We start from the raw sequence: 22,758 nt of genomic DNA on the forward strand, positions 1-22,758 counted from the left end.
AGGGTGGAGCTAGATCTTTTTATTAAAAATCTTTAAATTGTTTAGTTTGTGGGATTTGAATCTAGTTAATGCACTGTTCACCTATGGTGCTTTGATTTCACTGGAGATATAAATCTCCAGTGTTGCAGACCACCTCTAAACCTATATGGCAATATTCACTTCACTGACTCAGTGGGCAATTGGTGATGTTCTTCTGTACTTAACAGGCTGGTTTCTGGTTCAGCTCCCCCTTAGCTCAGCCAAGGTGATGGCCAAGAGGATTTTTTGTATTTTGGGCCTAGGCAGAAGGAAACTTAGCTAAGTTACTCACTATCCAGTGTGTTGAGTTACTTGTACGCTACTGTCTGGAACGGCATCCTATTGAGCATTTTGAGGGCTGTGAGGATAAAGGAAGAACTGTCAGCAAAAAAAAAAGTCCTCCTGGGAGGAAATGTGGTTTAATAGGTGTTATAGGACAGTGATATTATTGAGTATTGGCTTTTGAAAAGTGTATGCAAAACAAAATGTGATAAACCTACATCTTGTGCTGTTTTTCAGGTTGATATTAGATTTCCATCCTTCATAACAGAGGGTGCAAAGGATCTAATCATTAGGTTGTTGAAGCACAACCCTAACCAACGGCTCCCATTGAAAGATGTACTTGAACATTTATGGGTGGTTAAAAACACTGTTAAGTCAGCTACCCAAAAAAAGCCTGTGACCCCATCTGATCCCAATCTCTAAACCAAGAAGGTATCAAAAATGTGCTAGTTTTGAGACTTTGCAGTGCAATAACCATTTTCTGACTGCCTGCAGCCAATATTTTGTCTGAGTCCTGGAATATTACCCCTAACAGCAGACAACTCTGGCTAATAAGGAATTGGTGAATTTCTTAATTTACCTCTTTGTAAATTGTTTTAAAATCTGGGATTGTCAATTCCCACTACTAATGGTGGAATTCACTAATGTTTGAAAATTGAATTTATTAGCTTGTATATTGTAATGTTTCCACTAGTGGATAAAATGAAACTGAAGTTGACTCTCAACTGTGAACTTTGCAACTGAAGAAAAAATTGCTGTACATAAGGAATTGGATAGGAGAACCACTTCAAGTTTGTGTTAGTGGCCTAGTTGAGTTTAAACTTTTTTTTTCTTAAATCCCATCGCACACTTTTTTTTTGACTTGGACTGGTTGCTGTTTGAGGGAAGAAGGGGATTTGTTTGTTCCGTGCAGTTAACTTGGAATGCTTCAATGGTTACAACCTTCCCAACTGTTTGTTCAGTTCCCTTACACCTGGTCATAATTCCTTCAAGTCTGTGTTCCTCCATTTGTAAATTGTTTAGTGTTTTTGTTAATTGCTCCATGGGCTGTACAAATACTATGTTCAATAACTTCTGTAACTGTCTTATTCTGTCATTTATACTTGTGAATCTAAAGGAGGAGCTCTTTAAGCTGCAATGGCAAAATACTCTCATGTGTCCATGATCAGATCAATAATTGGAAAATGGTAAGAATTGATGTGTAGTAACTTTGTTTTTGGATGCAGTTTCTTGACCACTTTTGTGTATCAATTTTCCAGTTGGATTTCTTGATCTAGTTAACTTCTATTTTATAGCTATGATTAAAATATCCAAGTTGAGATTATATATTAATAAATGAAGTCTAGCTTTTGAAACTGTTTACTTTTTTTCTTCCCTGATGCCCATCCTTTCCAATTGAAAACTCATGTTCTTGCTGGCTTTGGGTAGTTGCAAGTTGCCAAATGGTCATGTCTGAAGCCTCTTAAGACTACTTTTTTCTCAAACTGACCGGGGATGGATTGATTTGATTGTCCCCTCTTCAAATTATTACATACTTTACATATGGGTTTCATAATTTTGAGGTGGAAGGATTAAATTTAAAGAATTTTTTTTTTACTACTCTATTTTGAAGCCATAGCCTCACCGCTCCAGCGACCCGGGTTCAGTTCTGGGGACTGCCTGTGCGGAGTTTGCAAGTTCTCCGTGACTGGGTTTTTGCTGGGTGCTCCAGTTTCCTCCCACAGCCAAAGACTTGCAGGTTGATAGGTAAATTGGCCATTATAAATTGCCCCTAGTATAGGTAGGGGAATTGAGGGAAGGTGGGGATGTGGTAGGGATATGGGGTTAATGTAGGATTAGTATAAATGGGTGGTTGATGGTCAGCACAGACTCTGTGGGCCGAAGGGCCTGTTTCAGTGCTGTATCTCTAAATAAAAATAAAATAAATTTAAAAATCAAACCTTAAGGGTATTCTGTAGCCCAAATGTAGCTTTTAGTTTTGGCTAACTGTTTTTGGTGTGATGGATAATGCATATTCAATGCAGAATTGTTTACTCCCAACAGTAAAATTGGGGAAGATGTTATGTAAGACTTGCTCACTTAGCTTTCATCAAATTGGAATTGGCTGTAGGCCAGGACACCTAATTTGGGGAGTAGAACCTGTGACAGACATAATCATATTTCACCTGCAGCATTGCATGTTCTGAGTGTAGTACAACAGTCCTTCATTTAAGAAACTTGTTCCCCTTTTTAATGTAGGGAAACTACTTTCATAGATATGAAATGCTATTACCCAAATTTAAGATCTTGTCTTCCACTCATTTGAAGCTAGATCAGACTAGAAAACAAATCTATACATCCCACTACATTCTGTTAGCTACTCCAGTGTTGTGCATAGGATGTTGTGGCATTAGCGATTAAAAGTAAACACAAGCTGGCTGTTATAAACTTTGTATGGGTACCCAATTATAAATCTGATGCATTGACATAAAGATGGTGCACCCTAAAATCTAATTCTTTTAGTCTGCAACTGTTCTGGTTGTGCTAGTATTTCCAGCTGCACAAAGGTGTATGCAATGACATATTTTTTGACTTGCCTTTTAACGGCTGTAGACACTTACCTTTATGCCAGTGCTGTAAATTACTTGGAATAGAAAAACATTGACTCCTGAAAGTGTAGAAACCACCTGTGCCACTCCATGTCTTTATGGAAACCAGCATTTTACCTCTGGCTAATGTTCCTCCTCTGCTTCCCAAATTATCTCCAAGTTATTTAAGTTTTTTATTCTATGGGACTAGGTTTTGGTATCAAACATCCAGCTACAAAGTGATGTATCCTCTCCTTCTCCATGTTCTCTGAACTCCAGCAAGCAGTCTGCCACAGATGCCTAAATGCCACTGAATTTGTCTGCGGCTTTCTCAACCTCCCTATGCTACTGCGGCTGGGAATTCTCCAGAGATTGAATGCTTATTTGTAAGCAATGCCTGTTGGCTCATGATGGCATATAGCCCTAGTTCACTGTAGTCTAGCATTTGATATTGCATTAGTTCCCTCTCTCTCTCCCTCTCTCTCTCTCTCTCTCTCTCTCTCTCTCTCTCTCTCTCAGCTTCAAATTGCCTAACCAGCTAGTTTCTAAGTGTATTTGCTTCCAAGCTCTGAATATGTAGTTGAGCAAAACTCTCAAAATAACCAGTCAGAAGGAATTTGTAATGAAAATATAACTAGGTCTTGTTCCCTGATTCAAGTGAAATATATTCCAGGTATGCCATTTGTTAATTCTCATGGAAATTTAAAAAAAAATACTTGATTTTCCTGTTTTCAAAACTGGAAAATCTATTGTGTATAGACCTGTAGTGTGGGATATCTCCAACTACCCATTACTATATACTAAACCAAATGTGGTGCAGTGTGGAATATTACATTTTTGGGTACAAATCCAACATTTTTTGTATGAGTTGTAAACTATATTCAATGGCCCATCTCTCCTTCCCCCACCCCACTTCTGTTATAACCTCAGGTTGAATAATCAATTTGCATGAATTGTGAAGTAGCATTTGTGCCATCACTGAATTAAGCTTCCTCCTATGTTCAGTACCTTTTGGTGAAATAAGTGATTAATTGTAATCTCTTTTTCATAGAGGAAATAGGACTTTGTACACCCATTGCTGAATCTCCAAATTCATTCCTGGACTAGATCCTAAAGTCATGGTCCATAGACACCTTTTTGATATGCAGATATCACATGTGATGGAAAGGATTGAGGATCCACATGGTGTATACCAGCCTCAAGACAAAGATTAATATACTTTTCTCCTTTGATTCACAACCTGTAGGAGAATGGGCAAACCTGTCACTGACTAAATAAACAATTAAAGAGACAACATCTCTCAAATCAAATTTCAACTAAGTGCTTTATTTGAATAAAGGAGAATTTTTTCATATAAAATCAACCTTTTCACTTCCAAGTTAATATAAACACTGTACAAGCAGGATTCATTTGTAGATTTCAAACCAGTTGTCTTTTGAAAATATAAATCTTTCATGTTTCAAGTAACATACAGAATTTTTGCCTTCTATTTAGTTGTAAATACAATCCAAACAAAGCATTACATTTGAGTGTATTTCACCAGTGAAAGTTGAAGAAAGTAACTAATTAGTTTGCTTTTTTAAATTAAAACATTTAGATGGGAATAAAACTCATTGGGTTAAAATGGCAATTGGTTTGTGACCATTGCTTTATGCATTGAGCATAAACTATTCACAGGTTAGCTGTAGCTCAATTCTGATTTTTTAAAATTTAAATGCATAGTTTAAAAAGTCATTAACATTTCAATGACTACTTCTACAAGCTGCTGTGACATTCACCGTGGAGGTTCAATTGCCAGCAGTACATATGGCTTTAGACCTATGAATATTGGCATGCTAGGTTTGTCTTTAAACTGCCCACTCCATGTTCCAAATGCTTTATTTTGCCTCCTTGTTTAACTTTGGTCAGAGATTGGTTTGTTTTATGCCTCTAGTCAGTGGTGATGGTGAAATTAGGATGCTGTGCATTAGGGAAAATCAGCACTGATCTTAAATGCTGCGACAAATTTCCTCTACTTGTGCAATAGAATTTTAAAAGTCTTTAAGATCAATTTGAATATTAGGCAAGGGAAAAATAGTAAATGAACAATTGTCAGAATGTTCCAAGGATGAAGGTTTACATGCAATCTTTGAGCAACTGCCTTATTTGCTAGTGCATTCTAGCATTTTCTCAACTTTGGACTGATTGGAAAAATAGAGAACTTGATGCATTTTTTTTTAACTCCAACATAATCTAAGCACTGCTAGTTCCCAGTAAAGTTGAAGGGCAGAACTCTAAGTCATATGCATGGAGCATTAATTACTGACTTTGAGTACCAATGCACGATTGAAAATAATTCAGATTGTGGCAGTTTTACCACCATTTTGAACTTTTTTGATTTGTGTGCATTGGCTACTTCATTACCTTTCTGTTCATCATAACTATTAATGTACTAAGTATACTGCACTTTTGATGTCTGGTTGATACCCAGCAGGATGACACTAGCACCAACATGCACTAGAAAAGCATGACTTTCACGTCACTAATTTTAGTTTGAAATTATGTAATCTGTTTCTGGATTCACCAGAGCCATTTCAACTTGTACAATGTAATGCTGAGCAAATGTCTAAATTCCAGCTTGGTCTTGGATTGACTTGATCACTGGGTTAGTTCCCATTATAACAGCTGGAGCTTTAGTTTCATGCTGCCCACTTGTCAAATGCATTTTTCAATATGCATTTTGTGTTCTTACCACTTCCATTTTGTTTGGTCGATTTTATTTTAATATCAATTACTTTTGAGCAAAGGGCTGTCTCAGAAGGGAATCTGGTACACTTATACTGCACCCAGGAGTATTCACTGGCTACATATCCCATCTTCCAGCTTAAGTGCAGCAGCTGAAGGGAACAGGCACAACTGAGTATGGAACAGTGAATTATCACTGCTACAGTTACATCTATGGCAAACTGTTAGGGCAACATGAAAATTTGAAGGCTAGATAAGTGATACAGTAAAAGAAAACTATGCTTATGGCTGGTAAAACTACCATTGGCATATGGTCCCAACATTCTCAAGTGGGTTATTGAGGAATTAATACACTTAATTGTTTTGCTAAAGTAAGCAGATATTTTAAATGAGTGGTGCATACTTTTGAAATCATTGACTACTTTAATACACAGCTCTGCACTTTTTAAACTTCTCCTCCTTGATTATAAAGCTATTGGGATACTTGCTATTTAATTGAAACTTCTGAAGACTCACTCACACTTAATACCCAGTATGAGGGGTCCCAAACAGATCTTTCAGGAATGTTGCCATCTACCAGTACAAGCTTTGAACCTATGTTCATTATTTCCTTGGCTTCATATTTAAGCTTGTTAGAAATGAGACTTGCATTTGCCTAGAACCAACCTGGAATTTGTTGGAAGTACTATACTTGCTGCTTAAGATTGACATTACAAACAGATCAGGAGGAAGTGTCGTCGTCCAGTCTGCAGCTGGCTCCACTATTTAACTACAGCTTTCCATCCTAGGCTACCCAGATTCTGAAGGTCAAGGCTTGAATATACATCAAGAATGGAAATAAGCAGGAGGAGCAAGGATAATGTAAAGTAGAACACTAGGTAAAATCAATGCCCTGAACAGGAAGACCATAAAGAAGCTCTATGGGTTTAAAGAATTTAATTTGTTTACAGCCTGTTTTTAAAAAAAAAAAAAAATTTCTGAACCAACTGCTTGACTGACTGGGAATTTTGTTGCACAGTTTTATATAGTGTGATTACATTAACTCGAATTCATTCTAGAAAACATTAACATGGAATCTAACATGACCAAATTCAGTTTTTAAGATCTAGTGAAACTAGAATTGTCATTTACCAGCATATTAATCTCAAGTAACTTGTGTCTTGGGCTTGGTGGGAAACTTTATTTAAAATTACAAAACTTCTAACCCACTAACTTCACTTCTAAATGAATGACATTCCTAAAGCTGCAATCCATCAGGGCCCTGAACATTACATGTCATTGAAATAGTTTTGAAGAAGATTATGATGTATTTAAGCATATTGTACTGTCAGGCAGATTCCTGTTCACCCTATTGAGAATAAAACTTCTTATTGATTTGAGTATTCAATTTTACTGCTTGCAGAATTATATTAAAAGTGGCTATGGGTGATTTTTTTTCTCCCCCCCAGTTAACTTTAAATTCCTTTCACATTTTTGCTAGGTTAAATTTAATCACCTTATTCAAACAATGCAATTTTCTCAGTCAGGCAGCACAATAAATGGGCCAGCAAAATTGATTCATATGGCACAACAAAAGCAGTACATTTTTTTTAAATGTAATTGATTTTTCAGCTATTGCATTAATTTATTGGGCTGTATCTATAGTAAAAAGTTAACCTAGTATCAAATGAGTTGGCTAACCAACCCATCTCATCTTTCATAGACCAATGCACAGTGTAGTATAAATACAAATGTAAGTAGTGCAACAAAGTGCCAAAACTGTAGAGGAAAGGAAGTGATCCTTCCTGACACAGGAAGTTGAGATCTATTTAATCACATTTTATACAGATGGTTTGTATACAACTTTATTTTAAAAGGGATTCTCCCAAACAGCGTCTTAATATATCTTGTCAGCTCACTTATCACAGTGAAAACTGAGCAAATGGCTGCATTTGATAAACAACTTTCTCATATTTGGGCCCTGAGTGCATCTGATTAAGCAATTTTTAAAAATTATAAAGTAACCTTAACTTTCGAGATTTAATTTTACTTTAATTTGCCTGAAGATGGCAGGTAGAGGAAATTGTTTCAGATGGAAGTGCCCTCTGCTACCTTGCCCCAACAATAACTGTTTAAGGGGGGGAAAAAGGCAGTCTTTGTGGGCTAATGATTGGGGAAAATTAGACTACCCAATCCTGCACTTTCCTTGGGAGCTTTCTTGTGCTGCTAGCTGTGTTATACTATGATTTAACTAACATGCTGACAGCAGTGCAACTGCATTTTAAGCTATGTATCTGCATAGAAAATTTACTGCTTGAACTGAAAAAGCCTTAAACAACTGTTAGAATGCAGGTTCAACCTTCTTAACTCCTATTTGGGAATCCAGCAATAGTGAGCATGTGTCAGCTCAAAGTAGATAGGACAGCCTATCTCTTTATCAATAAGGAACCATGGTCTTTAGCAGTGAGCAATGTTGCCACATGATTGAGTAAAGTTATTATGGAACCATTTCTTTGTACCAATTCTAACCTACGAGCTCAAAGTTGTTTTCCTTCTCTAGCTACAAGAACTGCAACAAGCTAACCATTCAGCTGCTTTCGTTTCAGTGTCTTTTTTTTCTCTTTTGCTTTTTGATTCATTAGTTACCTCTTCTGTAAATGTTCTCAACTAGTTTTCCAAATTTTATTGCCCTGCTCCCCTGTAATAGATGTCATCTGACAAGGCAATTATGGCCACTTCCAACAGCATGTTTGCAACATAAGTAAATGGAACCCCCACAGCAGCTACTGAAAGCTAGGCAGTAGTATCTTCTGCATGGTGGTTTCAGTATTTAATACCAACCAAGTTCAAACAACCAGCAACATTGAGGCTCAGAGGTAACTACTGTATAACAAGTTTCAGTGTACTGCATTCATTTATGGAAAAACTTCATATTTAATCAGTCCTTGTGTCCATATGCTTGAAGGAGATTCTTAATCCTTCCTCATGGTTTGGAAGGAGAAGCCTTAAAAAGCCCAATCTTGCGAAAGTACCTCACTATTAATGGTACAGAAACTAAAGTAATGCTCATTCGTACTGGGGCAAAGACCTTGTGAACGGCATATGCTAGAACAAAGGTACTAGTGCCAGCTGCCATTCTGGACTGCACCACTGCTTCACTAAATCCAACCTTGTAAAGGATTGCAGCCACATCCACGCCACTGAAAAACAAAAATTATATCAAGAAATCAGTAAATACAATGCAATTTATAACAGTAAAAGGATGTTTGATCAAATGTTAACAATCCTAAAATTTCTAATCTACTTTTATCTTGATGCTTTTGTGGGTCACTAAACAGATTTAGTCAATACATGAACTTTTGTTTCCATTTATCCTAGGTATGAGGAGCTACTCAATCCTGATTATGGCTCTGAAATCATTTTGACTTTTTAAAAAAAAAAATTAAGTTTGACTTTGCATGGAGAGCATTAATGCAAAATTTTACAGCCTACAGTACAAGTTAGAGCTTGACATGTCCATTCACAGGAAGTGGATGGGAAATCATATCCTTATTTCAGTATTGGTACTGATTATCACTCTTGCATCTTTTAATGTTTGTAATTGATCCTCATTTGTCTTAGACATGTTACAACCAGGTGAGAAAGGTGTCAGGGTCTTTTACTGTGCTTCACCTGATCATCTTGTAACCGGGTTTAATTTTAAACACTATTTTGAGCTGCTGTCCCCATGAATCCTTGTTCACCACTTTCTAATTATAAGGCAAAGAAATGAGCATAAATAGGCTTTCTTAGGTTTGAAGAAGAAAAGTGAAATTTATTAAACCTTTAAGTGAAAAACTCTAATACGGTTAACGCCTATGCATATGCGATGCGCCCATGCTAGCTTGCACATGTGATACACGTGCAAACAGGCACAGAAACGAGAAGAAAAATAAAATGGAGGTTTGAGGCAATATCAGAAGAGTTTCTTGTTTACTTTGCTTTGAGCTCACTAGTCCTTTTGTAAGTAGTCTTGCTTTTTGATGGGGCCCAGTATTCTTGAACCTTGTTCACTGGGAGACTTTTCTCCTGGGGTTTGTGTCTTCACTGGTTTCCGACAGGAGTGAGGTGGTCAGTCCAGGAGAAAACCGCTTTTGATCTCATTCCTTGTTGGAAGTTCAAATTCAAAAAATGCCCAGTTAGTCATGTGACTAAACTAACCTGACTACGTCTGTGTATTCAACCATCTTAGTAGTTAACCTGGAATGCTAGTCTTTCCACCTTGTGTCCGGTAATCAAAAGTCCATTCTGGATTAAATTGGACAGGGAATAGCCCCTTTGTCCTTTTGACGTACTGTCTGTTGATATGCTAATATCTCTAGCTAAAGTCTCCAATTCTTTTAAAGAAAGTTCATTCTTCAACTGTTTAAAATCAATGTTCATGTGGTGAAATTAATTTTCCTCATTCTTGGCAGGTGCAGGGCCTACTTAACAATTACTTTTCCTTTAACCATGTGAAGGACAATGTTCTTGAAGACAGAACACACCAGAAGCAAAATATGGATGGGGAAAGGCAGTTGGCAAGTAGGGGAACAAAGAACATGACCGCTAAGCCGTGTAGATACCAGTAAGGAAGGAGATGTATGGAGATGGGGGGGGAAAATTCAACTGAACATGTAAAGGTGAAACAGCTGGAGGGCCAGAAGAAAGCAAGGTAATGGCTAGATGAAGAGTGGCAAAAAGTGGATTTCCCCATGCATCTTGCACACCAGGGAGTTGTGCAGATGGTTGCCCAGATGAGATTTTCATGGCAGGAAAGGGACAGTTTCATGTAGAAGTCATATAAATAAAAAGTCTGCAGTAATCTCATTAACCTAATGAGATAGCAAGTCTCTATGTCCATATTGAGGGGTGGGAAAGAGACAAACACTAGGTGCCTCCAAGTGGAAATGTAGAAACTACCCATTCATAACACTGACATGGCTCCGGGGCTAAGGGATTTCAACCCTGGGAGATTTTATTAGTACAATTAGAATTAAAAGCTTTTTCCTTGAAGTATTTAATGCATATGACCACAATTTTATGAAGTGCGTTCTGTCAGAACTCCTGCCACTTTTGCCTCTGATGCCCCATTGCAAAATAACTTGAAAGTGTGGCTTGTGAAAGCTGGTTTCCATACAATAAAGGGGTGAGCTATTGTCACTGGGAAAGTGGCAAATTTAAAAAAACCTTTTCAAATTTTCAGCTGCCTCAACGATGTGGCGAGATGCACTGATCTCTCCTGCCCCAGTAATTAAGCAGGCTCTTCAATGGTTTGAAAAATTGCATGAGAAACTGCTCTAATGTTAACCCCGAGGCTGGCATTTGGGATGGGATCAGTAATGAATTTATAGGGCGGCAGAATTTCTGGCCTACTCCAGACTCTGCCTGAAACGAGGGCTCCAAGGAATATTTGACCTCCAATCTTGTAGATCTACCAATGTCTGGGCTTAGGGTGGCAGAGACCTCAATCACTATTCAATTAGAAAGAACTTGTATTTATAGAATAACCTCAGGGCATTCCAAAAGACTTCACAACCAATGAAGTACTTTTTGAAATGCAGTCATTTTTGTAATGCAGCAAATGCAGAAGGCAATTTGACTAGCAAGTGACCTCCAACAGCAATGAAATAAATCTTAGTGACGTTGGTTGAGGGATAAATATTGTCCAGGGCACCAGGGAGAATTTCCCTGCTCTTTAAATAGGGCCCTGGGATCTTTTACAGCCACCTGAGGGCAGACAGGGCCCTCCGTTTAATATCCCATCTGAAAGGTGGTACCTCTGCTAGTGCAGTACTCCTTCAGTACTGCACTGGTTAATTTAACTGGATGCTAAAGATAGGAACAGTCTGGGACAACTGGCCTTTGAATTCCCTCTGCTTCAAAATAGCTCCTCATTCAATCGTGGCCCCTTTACCACAGTATGGCTCAATGCACAGTGTGAATTTCTGTAATCAGCTGAAGTGAACTTGGATCCTTTCAAACTGTGGCATTGAAAAAATTAAATAACTTCTGATGTAAAGGTACCAATTTTTAATTCAACCAACAATTCAACATACTGGATATTTCAGAGGTGAACCACTTTATTTTACAGCCACAAATTCATCAGGATTTTTAATTTATTGCCAAGGCCTGTATTTATTGCCCTTGAAGGGTGTGGAAAGCCACATTCTTGAACCTCTAGTCCATGTGGTATATGTACGCCCACAGCGCTGTTTTTCTGCAGTGGTTTGCTGCAGCTGAATGGCTTGCTTGCTTGGCCATTTGAGGGTAGTGAAGGGTCAGCCAGACCAGGTAAGAATGGCAGATTTCCTTCCCTGAAGGACATTATTGAACCAGATGGGGTTTTTAATGACAAATCAATAGTTTCATGGTCACCATTGCTGAGATTAGCTTTTCATTCCAGATTTTTTTTAATTGAATTAAATTCCCCCCGCTCCCTTGGTCGGATTTGAACTAGTGTCGCTGTAGCATTAGTCCACGCCTTTGGCTTACTTGTCCAGCAACATTATCACTGTTGCTGTCCCCACTGAAACCAATTTAAAATGCTATATAAAGGACTCTTTAACTTGATGTACATAACTAGATATTAACTGGTGCCAACACATACACGGAATTCAAGAAGCCAGTAACAGGTTTGCTTTTCTTAAAGGATTTTTTAAAAAACTGTTGATCTTGCCAAGTAATGTAAAACATCTGTGGCTAGTCTGTGAAATTGGAGACCAACAAAACTGCTTAGTGAGTATGCAGTAGGGCCACTCATTTCAATTTTTACCTGTGGTGGTTCCCTGCTGAATATCCTGCCACTTCTAATAAGTATTCCAGTATTCGAGTGCATATTGGCTTATTTTCACAGCCTTTTTTGCTGTTTTGTACTGGAGGTAAGTCATTGAAAGTTTTCTTGGTTCAATCACCCAGTGTCAGCATTAATTCCAGGTCAGACATAACAAAACTCTTTCAACTCTACCCCTGTGCTGTTCCTTTGGTCCAACTTTAGCAAATGTTCCTCGTTTTCAGTGTGATAATCATTTCCTATATGGTCTATCATGTGGCCCTCTGAGTGAGATTCCAAAACTTAGTTTGACTTTTTAAATAAGGATGATTTGTAACCAATTTATTTTTGGCCCAGCTGCAGAAGAAATAAAGAAATGAAAGTAACATGAATCCAGCTGGAAAGATACAAGAGCTGAAAACCGGCATGAGAAAAGCACAGAAATGAGCGATACCACATCCCTTATTAAGGGGAAGTGTTCAGGTTTATTATACTAAACACCAGAGATAAAAACAGTATTTCACACATTTATACCTAAGTTTTGTTTTGTACTGTGATCATGTAATCTGTTATTTGGTATACCTTTTTTAAATTGGATAGCTCATTCGAAGAGCTGGCACAGGCACACTGTGTCAAATGGTCTCCATGTGCTCTGATTTAGATGTACATACCATGCAAAAATGTACTGTGATATGGAGACAGCCATAATCAATGTTTAATGGCACCTTCAGTTCAAATTAGAGTAATAAGTTTTAAAATTGGCTACCCTTTCCTCCACCCTACCTGATTTTCTTTTTTGAGCAGAGTATAAAATGGGCTGTCCAAAAAAGTCAAATGCTCACTGGCAAAGTTAAAATTACTGCCCCCTGCTGCCCACTTAAGTGTGCTGCCAAGATCTTGGTGGTAGCCTGCACCATCAGGCTTGGCCCCCTACCCCAGGCTTCTCAATTTCAGAAACGCACTTTACTGCAGTGCAGGCAAAAGATTCGTGGTTTGTGCAACTCTTGGCAGCTAGTTCAGATTAGAATTGTTGGTAGGTTATATAGCTGCCCTTTAACACAGTTAGTGAAAAGACTGGAACGTCCACAGTCATGCAGGCAAAACTTAAGGGAGCAGCGGGAAATAGGATGGGGGTGGAGATTCATACCTGACAAACCCTCCTTTTTAAAAGGAAGCAGCATGCTTTTCTACAGTGCAGCCAAGAAACATGGTCAACAGTTGAATACTGAGCTAACAACAATAATTGTTCCAAGTAGGAATGCAGTAGTATTATGTAATAAATTGTTCCTGGGATTTCCATTATCAAATCTGAATGCATTTTGCTAAGTCAGAACATGTGGCTAAAGATCTAAGCAGAAATCCCCTATGTGAAGATTTCTTTTGAAGCTGTGCAGGTTGCTTTTCCTTTTTGTTTTAAAAACCCTCCTTCCACCCCCAGAACCTAAAAACATTGATAGTGAGGTTGAGAATCTTGACATCAAGGCAACATTTGACTGTAGCATCAGGGAGCCCTAGTAAATTTAAGTTAATGGGAATTGCAGGAGGAGGAAACTCTACACTGGCAGGAATTGTACTTAGCACAAAGGAAGATGGTTGGCAGTCAATCGTTTCAGCCCCAGGATGTTCCTGCAGGAGTTCCTCAGGGTCGTGTCCTAAGCCCAACTAGCTTCATCAATGATCTTTCTTGTATCATAAGGTCAAGTGGGGATGTTCGCTGCTGATTGCAATGTTCAGTACTATTCACACCTCAGTTACTGAAGCATTCCGTGCCCGTATGCAGCAAGACCTGGATGACGTTCAGACTTGGGCTGACTAAATGGCAAGTAACACTTGTACCATACAAATGCCAGGCAATGACCATCTCCAACAAGAGAGAATCTAACCATCTTGGAACTTGATGTTGAAGAGCATTACCATTGCTAAATTCTCTCACTATCAACATTCTAGGGTTCACCAGTGACCAGAAAGTTAACTGTAGCAGCCATATAGGGGGAAAAAAACAGGAGTAGGCCATTGGGCCCTTCAAGCCTGCTCTGCTACTCATCCAAACTCAGTAACCTGTTCCCACTTTCTCCCCATATCCCTTGATCCCATTAGTCCTAAGAACTATATCTAATTCTTTAAATATATTTAATGATTTGGCCTCAACTGCTTTCCGTGGTAGAGAATTCCACAAGTTCACCACTCTAGGTGAATAAATCTCTCCTCATCGCAATCCTAAATGGCTTACCCCATATCCATCGACAGGAGCAGGTCAGAGGCTAGGAATTCTGCTGTGAGTAACTCACCTCCTGATTCCTCGAAGATGATCCACCATCTGCCAGGCATACTCCTTACTTGCCTGGTGCATGCAGCTCAAACACTCAAAAATAAAAAGCTTGACACCATCCAGGACAAAGCAGTCTGCTTGACTGACATCCTATTCACCACCGATGCACTGTAACAGTCTGTACTATTTACAAGCTGTTCTGCAGCAACTCACCAAGGTTTCTGCCACAGCACAGACTTCGAAGTAATGCTACAGTGTGGAGGAGTTCCATACCACAAGAGGCACTTGGTCATAGGTTTGGGCTTCTTATAATCTTTCACCTACACTAACCAGTGGTGAGAAGTTTCATCACAAAGTAGAGAGATCCACCTCTCAGTCATTCTTCTGTATGCACTGAGCAACTGGTTTCCAAGCAGTACCCTAAACAGGGCCTGGCAGCAGACTACCCCAAAACCTCAGAAACAATGTGTAGAATAGAGGCGAGAAAGAACGAGCCCCAAGCAGATAAAGAAGGTTGTCTTATTTTTTGGTCACTAATTCAGAATTCGCAGCAAAACAGCAAGTCATGGTGAAGTAGAAGATATAAACAAATTTGGCATATTGGATCCAAAATTGGCTTAGTGGCAGGAGTGGAAGACTGCGACCAGTGGTGTACCGCAGGGATCGATGCTGGGACCCTTGCTGTTTGTAGTGTACACTAATGATTTAGATATGAATATAGGAGGTATGATGAGGTGGCCATGAAAATTGGTGGTGGTGTAAATCGTGAGGAGGAAAGCCTTAGATTACAGGAAGATAGAGATGGGCTGGTAAGATGGGCAGGGCAGGGCAGTGGCAAATGGAATTTAATGCTGAGAAGTGTGAGGTTTTGGGAGGACTAACAAGGCAAGGGAATATATAATGGATGGTAGATCCATAGGAATTACAGAGGGATCTTGGTGTAGTTGTCCATGGATCACTGAAGGCATACGGGATACTTGCCTTTATTGGCCAAGGCATAGAATATAACAGCAGGGAGGTTATGATGGAGCTGTATAAAATGCTAGTTAGGTCACAGCTGGAGTACTGGATACAGTTCTGGTCACCGCACTATAGGAAGGATATGATTGCACTGGAGAGGGTGCAGAGGAGATTCACCAGGATGTTGCCTGGGCTGCAGCATTTCAGCTATGAAGAGAGACTTGATAGGCTATGGTTGTTTTCCTTAGAGCAGAGACGGTTGAGGGGGGATCTGATTGAGGTGCACAAAATTATGAGAGGCATAGATTGGAAGAAACATTTTCCCTTAGCAGAGATGTCAATAACCATGGGGCACAGATTTAAGGTAAGGAGCAGGAGGTTTAGAGGGGATTTGAGGAAATAAAATTTCACCCAGAGGGTGGTTGGAATCTGGAACACACTGCCTGAAGGGGTGGTACAGGCAGGAACCCTCAACATTTAAGTATGTAGATGGGCATTTGAAATGCCATAGCATACAAGGCTATGGGCCAAGTGCTAGAAAATGGGATTAGAATAGATAGGCTTGATGGCCAGCGTGACCACGGTGGGCTGAAGGGCCTGTTTGTGTTATATAATTCTATGACTAAATTAATGTTAAAATGTTCCTGGGGCAGATGCCAAAATGATAAAGCAAACAGTATTTAATGCAATAAATTAACTGCTCTGAAAAGAACGGAGCTGTAAGATACAGAATGCACAATAGCAGAGGAAGAGAATTTCATACTGCTGCAGCTTGAACAAGGAAAAGAATGCATCATTATGGTAGGATGAGAAAGGACATTTATTGTCCTGCCCCTCTGAAAATATACACAACAGTCTTGGGCTGTCTTCTCAGGGAAACAGCACTCACAGAAGCACAGCAACAGGAAGAAAATTTTAAGTCTGAATGGAAAAATAAGCAACATGTAATATAGATTTGCACAATATATACACATTCCTTGGATTCCTTGCAACAGGAACATGTTTGCTCCAATTCAAATCAACCCTTTTAATAGAGTAGATTTTTGCAGCTATTTTCAAACCTGTGCTGCTTTAAAACATATAGAACGTTGCTAAGTTTATATTACAGGAAATCAATGATGAAGTACTAAAACTTTGAAAGAACATGTACTTCTATTTATATAGAGCCTTTTCATGTCTCTGCTGATAGATGAAGAAGGATGGGAGGAGGCTCGAGTAAAGCATAAGTGTTGGCATAGACTAGTTGGGCCGAATGGCCTGTTTGTGCTGTGTATTTTATGTAATTCTATATGTTTTGTTTGTTCATGGGATATGGGCATCACTGGCAAGGCCAGCATTTATTGCCCATGCCCAATTGCCCCTCAAAGGTGATGGTAAGCTGCCTTCTTCAAATGCTATAGTCCATCAGGTGTAAATACACCCATAGTGCTGTTGGGGAATTCTATATGTAATCGTCACAATCAATGAGTTAATTTTGAAATCCGTGTTCTGTAAGGAAACTCAGCAACTAACTTACACACAAGGTACCACAAACACTATAAATTGGGTGAATAACCTGTTAGTCCCTGCTTTTGATGATGTTGGCACAGGGAAGAACATTGGTCAAACACTTGGAGAACTCGGTTCTTCAAACAGTGCTGTGTGAACTTTGCTGTACAGCTGAACAGCCAGACTGGGGCTTCAATTTAAAATCTTGTGAAAAACATCTTTGACAATGATGAGTGTCCCCATAAATGTGGTGCAGGCACGTTCAATCGAGGCACTCAAAAGGGAATTAGACTGTTACCTAACTGCAGGGTTATGAGGAGGAGGCGGTGGAATGGCACTGGGTGAATTGGTCATTCAGAGAGCTAGTGCAGACACAATGGGCTGAATGGCCTCCTCCTGTGTTGTAATAAAGCTGTGATAAAGCACCAGCCTAGATCATGAGCTAACATGAAATTTCAACAGGTTCCAACGCATACAACATTTTTCTCTGCTCTATCTTTATACAATCATCAGGAAATCATGATATGTTCGTACAAATGTGCTTCTAGTGATCAATGCTATTGAGATGTTCACTGTATATTACAACAGTGACAGACTTCAGAGATTCAAACTCATCTGCTTGTCCAGCCTTGCAAAAGGGATCCTGTTGAGTTGGGGCTTGCAACCGTCTATCAGTGAAGATAACTATTCCACAGACAGCTTCTGGCTTTTCTTTGTGTGTGTGCGTTTTAAACAGAGGCAGGATGCTGTTAGTAGCTCGTGTTACAATAGATAACAATCACCCATGCTAAATTAGCTAAACTCAGCTGGGGGTTACAATTGAAGTCTCCTGATTACCTATCTAGTGCCTCCTGTTACTTAGACATCAGGTGAGGACAGGATCAGATGCTGCCCTCCACATTTAAATAGCCAGCCTATCAGGACTTATACATGAAGAGTGGTTACTTGAGTGATGAAATAAAAACAAAAAGTACTGGAAAGATCTGGCAGTATCTGTGGAGAGAGAAGCAAAGTTAACATTTCCGATCTGTGACCTTTCATCAGAATGATGGTATCATTTGGTGTCTGATATGCATGTAACTGCCTCACAGCAAATCCAGGAAAATGGGGAGGGGAGGGGAGGGGAGGGGAGGGGTAGAAACAAACACATTGTAGTCACATGGGGCATTTCCAGCACTCATCCCATTTAAAAATGGATCCTTTGCAAGACTCACCTTGAAACAGCCAGATAAAACATTCCAAGTGAGGTCAGTGATATTCCAGTGTGAAATACAACTCCCACAGCTCCGTATTCTTTAAAGACTTGCTTCAGCTGCTGGGACTTGCTGAGTTTTTTACCATCAGTATTATCAGCTCTTCTGGCTGCTTTCCCAGTCGTTCCATCTCCGCTTGCACTCTGAGGAGGCACAGTAAGGATGAAGGTTATTGTTACAGCATAGAAGAACAAACAATGGACCATATCTTAAAATGCAGTGGGATTTTCCAAGGCATGTAGCATTCAAGTAGTGGTCACATAAGATGAAGTCAATTTCCTTCAAGTTAAAAAGAGCAGATGAGAAGACATAAATTTTTACCCTCTGAGGAGTGAGAAAAGAAAAAAGGACTAGCATTTATAATGTGCATTTCATGACTACTGGAATTCCCAAAGCCCTTTTATAGCCAATTTTTTTTTTTTATTTCCAAAATATACTTTATTCATAAAAATCTGTAAAAATTACATTGCCAAACAGTTTCCAAACAGCACCAAAAAATACAAACATTGCAAGGGAGATCAGTTTCCTTCAATACTGTCATGAGTTTCTTCCCAACCCTTCCGTTTCTCAATTGTCATGTCAATTACAGTTTTACATTTACAGCAATTCAGAATATTAACAATACAGTTCGAGGGGTTTCCCATGGATCCAGCCCCTCAGTCTAGCTTGGTGGGGGAACCTTACACTGTGGTCTTTCCCCATTGAGCCTTTGCTGCGGCTGCCCCAAGCTTTAGTGCGTCCCTCAGCACGTAGTCCTGGACCTTGGAATGTGCCAGTCTGCAACATTCGGTGGTGGACAACTCTTTGCGCTGGAAGACCAGCAAGTTTCGGGCAGACCAAAGGGCGTCTTTCACCGAATTGATAGTCCTCCAGCAGCAGTTGATGTTTGTCTCGGTGTGCGTCCCTGGGAACAGCCCGTAGAGCACAGACTCCTGTGTTACAGAGCTGCTTGGGATGAACCTTGACAAAAACCACTGCATCTCTTTCCACACCTGCTTTGCAAAGGCACATTCCAGGAGGAGGTGGGCGACCGTCTCTTCCCCACCACAGCCAACGCGGGGGCACTGTGCGGAGGGGGCGAGACTTCGGGTGTGCATGAAGGATCTGACGGGGAGGGCCCTTCTCACCACCAGCCAAGCTACGTCTTGGTGCTTGTTTGAAAGTTCTGGTGATGAGGCATTCCGCCAAATGACTTTGACGGTCTGCTCGGGGAACCATCCGACAGGATCCACCGTTTCCTTTTCCCGTAGGGCCTTGAGGACATTCCGTGCAGACCACTGCCTGATGGACCGGTAGTCAAAGGTGTTTTTCCGCAGAAACTGCTCCACGAAGGATAGGTGGTACGGCACGTCCCAACTGCACGGAGCGTTCCGCGGCAATGTGACCAGGCCCATCCTTCGCAACCCCGGGGACAGATAGAACCTCAGCACGTAGTGACACTTGGAGTTTGCGTACTGGGGATCTACACATAGCTTGATGCAGCCGCACACGAAGGTGGTCATCAGGATGAGGGCCACGTTGGGTAAATTTTTCCCGCCCATGTCCAGAGATTTGAACATCGTGTCCCTCCGGACCCGGTCCATTTTAGATCCCCAGACGAAGCGGAAAATGGCTCGGGTGACTGCCACGGCGCAGGAGTGGGGTATGGGCCAGACCTGCGCCACGTAGAGCAACGACATGAGCGCCTCGCACCTGATGACCAGGTTCTTACCCACAATGGAGAGAGATCGCTGCCCCCACATGCCCAACTTTTGTCGTACCTTGGCTACTCGCTCCTCCCATGTTTTGGTGCACGCCCCGGCACTTCCGAACCATATCCCCAGCACCTTCAGGTAATCTGACCTGACGGTGAAGGGGACAAAGGATCGGTCAGCCCAGTTGCCAAAGAAACTGGCCTCGCTCTTGCCGTGGTTAACTCTGGCTCCCGAGGCCAGTTCGAACTGGTCGCAGATGCTCATCAGTCTGCGCACGGACAGCGGATCCGAGCAGAAGACGGCGACGTCATCCATGTACAGGGAGGTTTTGACCTGAGTGCCTCCGCTGCCTGGGATTGTCACCCCTCTTATGCTCGCATCCTTCCTAATAGACTCAGCAAAGGGTTCAATACAGCAAACAAACAAGACCGGGGAAAGAGGACAGCCCTGTCTGACTCCAGATTTGATCGGGAAACTTTCAGATTCCCACCCGTTGATTGAGACAGCGCTACTGATGTTTGTGTAGAGCAGTTGGATCCAATTGCAGATTCCCTCCCCAAACCCCATTTTGGAAAGCACGTCCATCATGTAGGTGTGCGATATCCTGTCAAAAGCCTTCTCCTGGTCCAGGCTGATGAGGCAGGTGTCCACCCTCCTGTCCCGTACGTAGGCGATCGTATCCCTGAGTAGCGCGAGGCTATCAGAGATCTTCCTGCCGGGTACAGTACAGGTCTGATCGGGGTGAATCACCAGCTCCAGAGCAGACTTGACTCGACTGGCTATGACTTTGGACAGAATCTTGTAATCAACATTAAGCAGTGAGATTGGCCGCCAATTTCTGATTTCTACCCTCTCCCCCTTCTGCTTGTAAATGAGGGTGATGATGCCTTTTCTCATGGATTCTGACATGCTACCGGCCAGGAGCATACTCTCGTATACTTCCAGCAGGTCCGGGCCGACCCAGTCCCACAGGGCCGAGTACAACTCGACCGGTAAGCCGTCGCTCCCGGGAGTTTTACTCGCCTCGAAAGACTCGACGGCCTTTGTCAGCTCGTCCAGAGTTAGCGGCTTGTCCAGTCCCTCCCTCCTGCTGTCATCTAAGACCTCTGTGATAGATGACAGGAAGGACTGGGAGGCTCTGCTGTCTGTGGGCTTCGCGTCATACAGCCCAGCATAAAAGGATTTGCTGATCCTTAGTATGTCGGACTGCGAAGACGTTACCGAGCCATCTTCTTCCTTCAGGCTGCTGATAACAGAGCTCTCTCTGTGTACCTTTTGGAAGAAGTAACACGAGCACGTCTCATCCTGCTCGATGGAGCGGACTCTGGACCGGAAGATGATCTTGGAGGCCTCCTTGGCAAAGAGCGAGGCCTGCTGGCTCTTCACCTCTTGGAGGTCCTCCTTGACCTCGACCCCCATTGACTGCAACCGGAGTAGATTTTGCATAATTTTCTGGAGTCGGGACAGTTCCCTCTGTCTCTCTCTCGCCTTCTGAACACCTTTGTGGATGAAGAACCTCTTGATGTTCTCCTTTATCGCTTCCCACCAGTGAACTGGAGACTCAAAGAGGGGTTTCATGGTCCTCCAACCTTTGTAATCCCTTTTGAGTTCCTCAACGTTCTCTGGGGTCAGCAGTGTCGCATTGAGCTTCCACGTCCCTCTGCCAACCCGCTGGTCGTCCTGTAAGTGACAGTCGGCCAGTAAGAGGCTTTTATAGCCAATGAAGTACTTTTTGAAGTGTAGTTATGGTTATAATACAGAAAATATGGCAGCTAATTTGCAGGCAGCAAACTCCCACTAACAGTAATGTGATAATGACCAGATAATCTGTTTTTGTGATGTTGGTTGAGGGATAAATATTGGCTAGGACACTGGGGATAATTTTCCTGCCCTTCAAAACAGTACCATGGAATCTTTTACATCTACCTGAGGGGGCAGACAGAGCATCAGTTTAACATCTCATCTGAAATAAGGCATCTCTGTCAGTGCAGCACTCCCAGGATACTGCACTGGAGTGCCAGACTGGATTATTGTGCTCAAGTGCTGGAGTGCGACTTGAACCAACAACCTTGTGGCTCAGGAGATGAGAACGCGACCAATTTAGTCACAGCTGAGTGCAGGAGAATCACAGCATCAAAATTATCTTTTTCAATTAGTGCTTGCATCATGCAGCAGGGAAGGGTCCGGATTTCATTTTTTTAAAAATGAGTAATACTGAAACCTTCAGGAACAGGAAGAAAACCCGTTGTGCAGATACAAAAATCTTCAGCTGCTTTATCAATGACCTTCCTTGCAACATAAGGTCAGATGTGCTGACAATTGCACAGTTTTCAGTACCATTCACAACCCCTCAGATACTGAAGTAGTCCATTCCGGCATGCAGCAAGACCTGGACAACTTAGCCTTGGGCTGATAACAAGTAACATTCATGCCACACAAGTGCCAGGCAATGACCATCTCCAACAATAGAGAATCTACCCATCTCCTCGACATTCAACGGCATTACTATTGCTGAACTACCATTAACCAGAAATTTAACTAGATCACCCATATAAATACTGTGGCTACAACAGCGGGTCAGATGCTGGGAATTCTGCAGGGAATAATTCACCTCCTGACTCCCCAAAGCCTATCTAGCATCTACAAGGCACAAGTCAGGCGTGTGATGAATGCTCTCCACTAGCCTGGATGGATACAGCTCCAACAACACTCAAGAAGCCTGACACCATCCAGG

The 22,758-nt window shown here is 41.2% G+C and overlaps 2 protein-coding genes across 4 annotated transcripts in view; one reads left to right on the forward strand and one right to left on the reverse strand.

Moving 5' to 3' along the window:
* LOC137378073 (aurora kinase C-like) overlaps positions 1-4,185 on the forward strand; it is a 51,649-nt gene extending 47,464 nt beyond the window's left edge. For 2 of the 3 annotated variants that reach the window (XM_068048139.1, XM_068048138.1), the window contains exon 9: positions 538-3,901. In XM_068048139.1, coding sequence (XP_067904240.1) covers positions 538-723 — 186 coding nt within the window. In that variant the 3' untranslated portion in view covers positions 724-3,901. The other variant, XR_010976546.1, reaches the window with a different exon arrangement.
* Positions 4,173-22,758, reverse strand: part of fam210b (family with sequence similarity 210 member B) — a 78,428-nt gene continuing 59,842 nt past the window's right edge. The window contains exons 2-3 of the mRNA XM_068048140.1: positions 18,292-18,473; positions 4,173-8,770 (exon numbers count right to left, since the gene is read on the reverse strand). Of these exons, the coding sequence (XP_067904241.1) occupies positions 8,554-8,770; positions 18,292-18,473 (399 nt within the window). The 3' untranslated portion in view covers positions 4,173-8,553. The remainder of the gene's footprint in view (positions 8,771-18,291; positions 18,474-22,758) is intronic.

Source organism: Heterodontus francisci, chromosome 16, assembly GCF_036365525.1.
Source record: "Heterodontus francisci isolate sHetFra1 chromosome 16, sHetFra1.hap1, whole genome shotgun sequence".
Classification (NCBI taxonomy): domain Eukaryota; kingdom Metazoa; phylum Chordata; class Chondrichthyes; order Heterodontiformes; family Heterodontidae; genus Heterodontus; species Heterodontus francisci.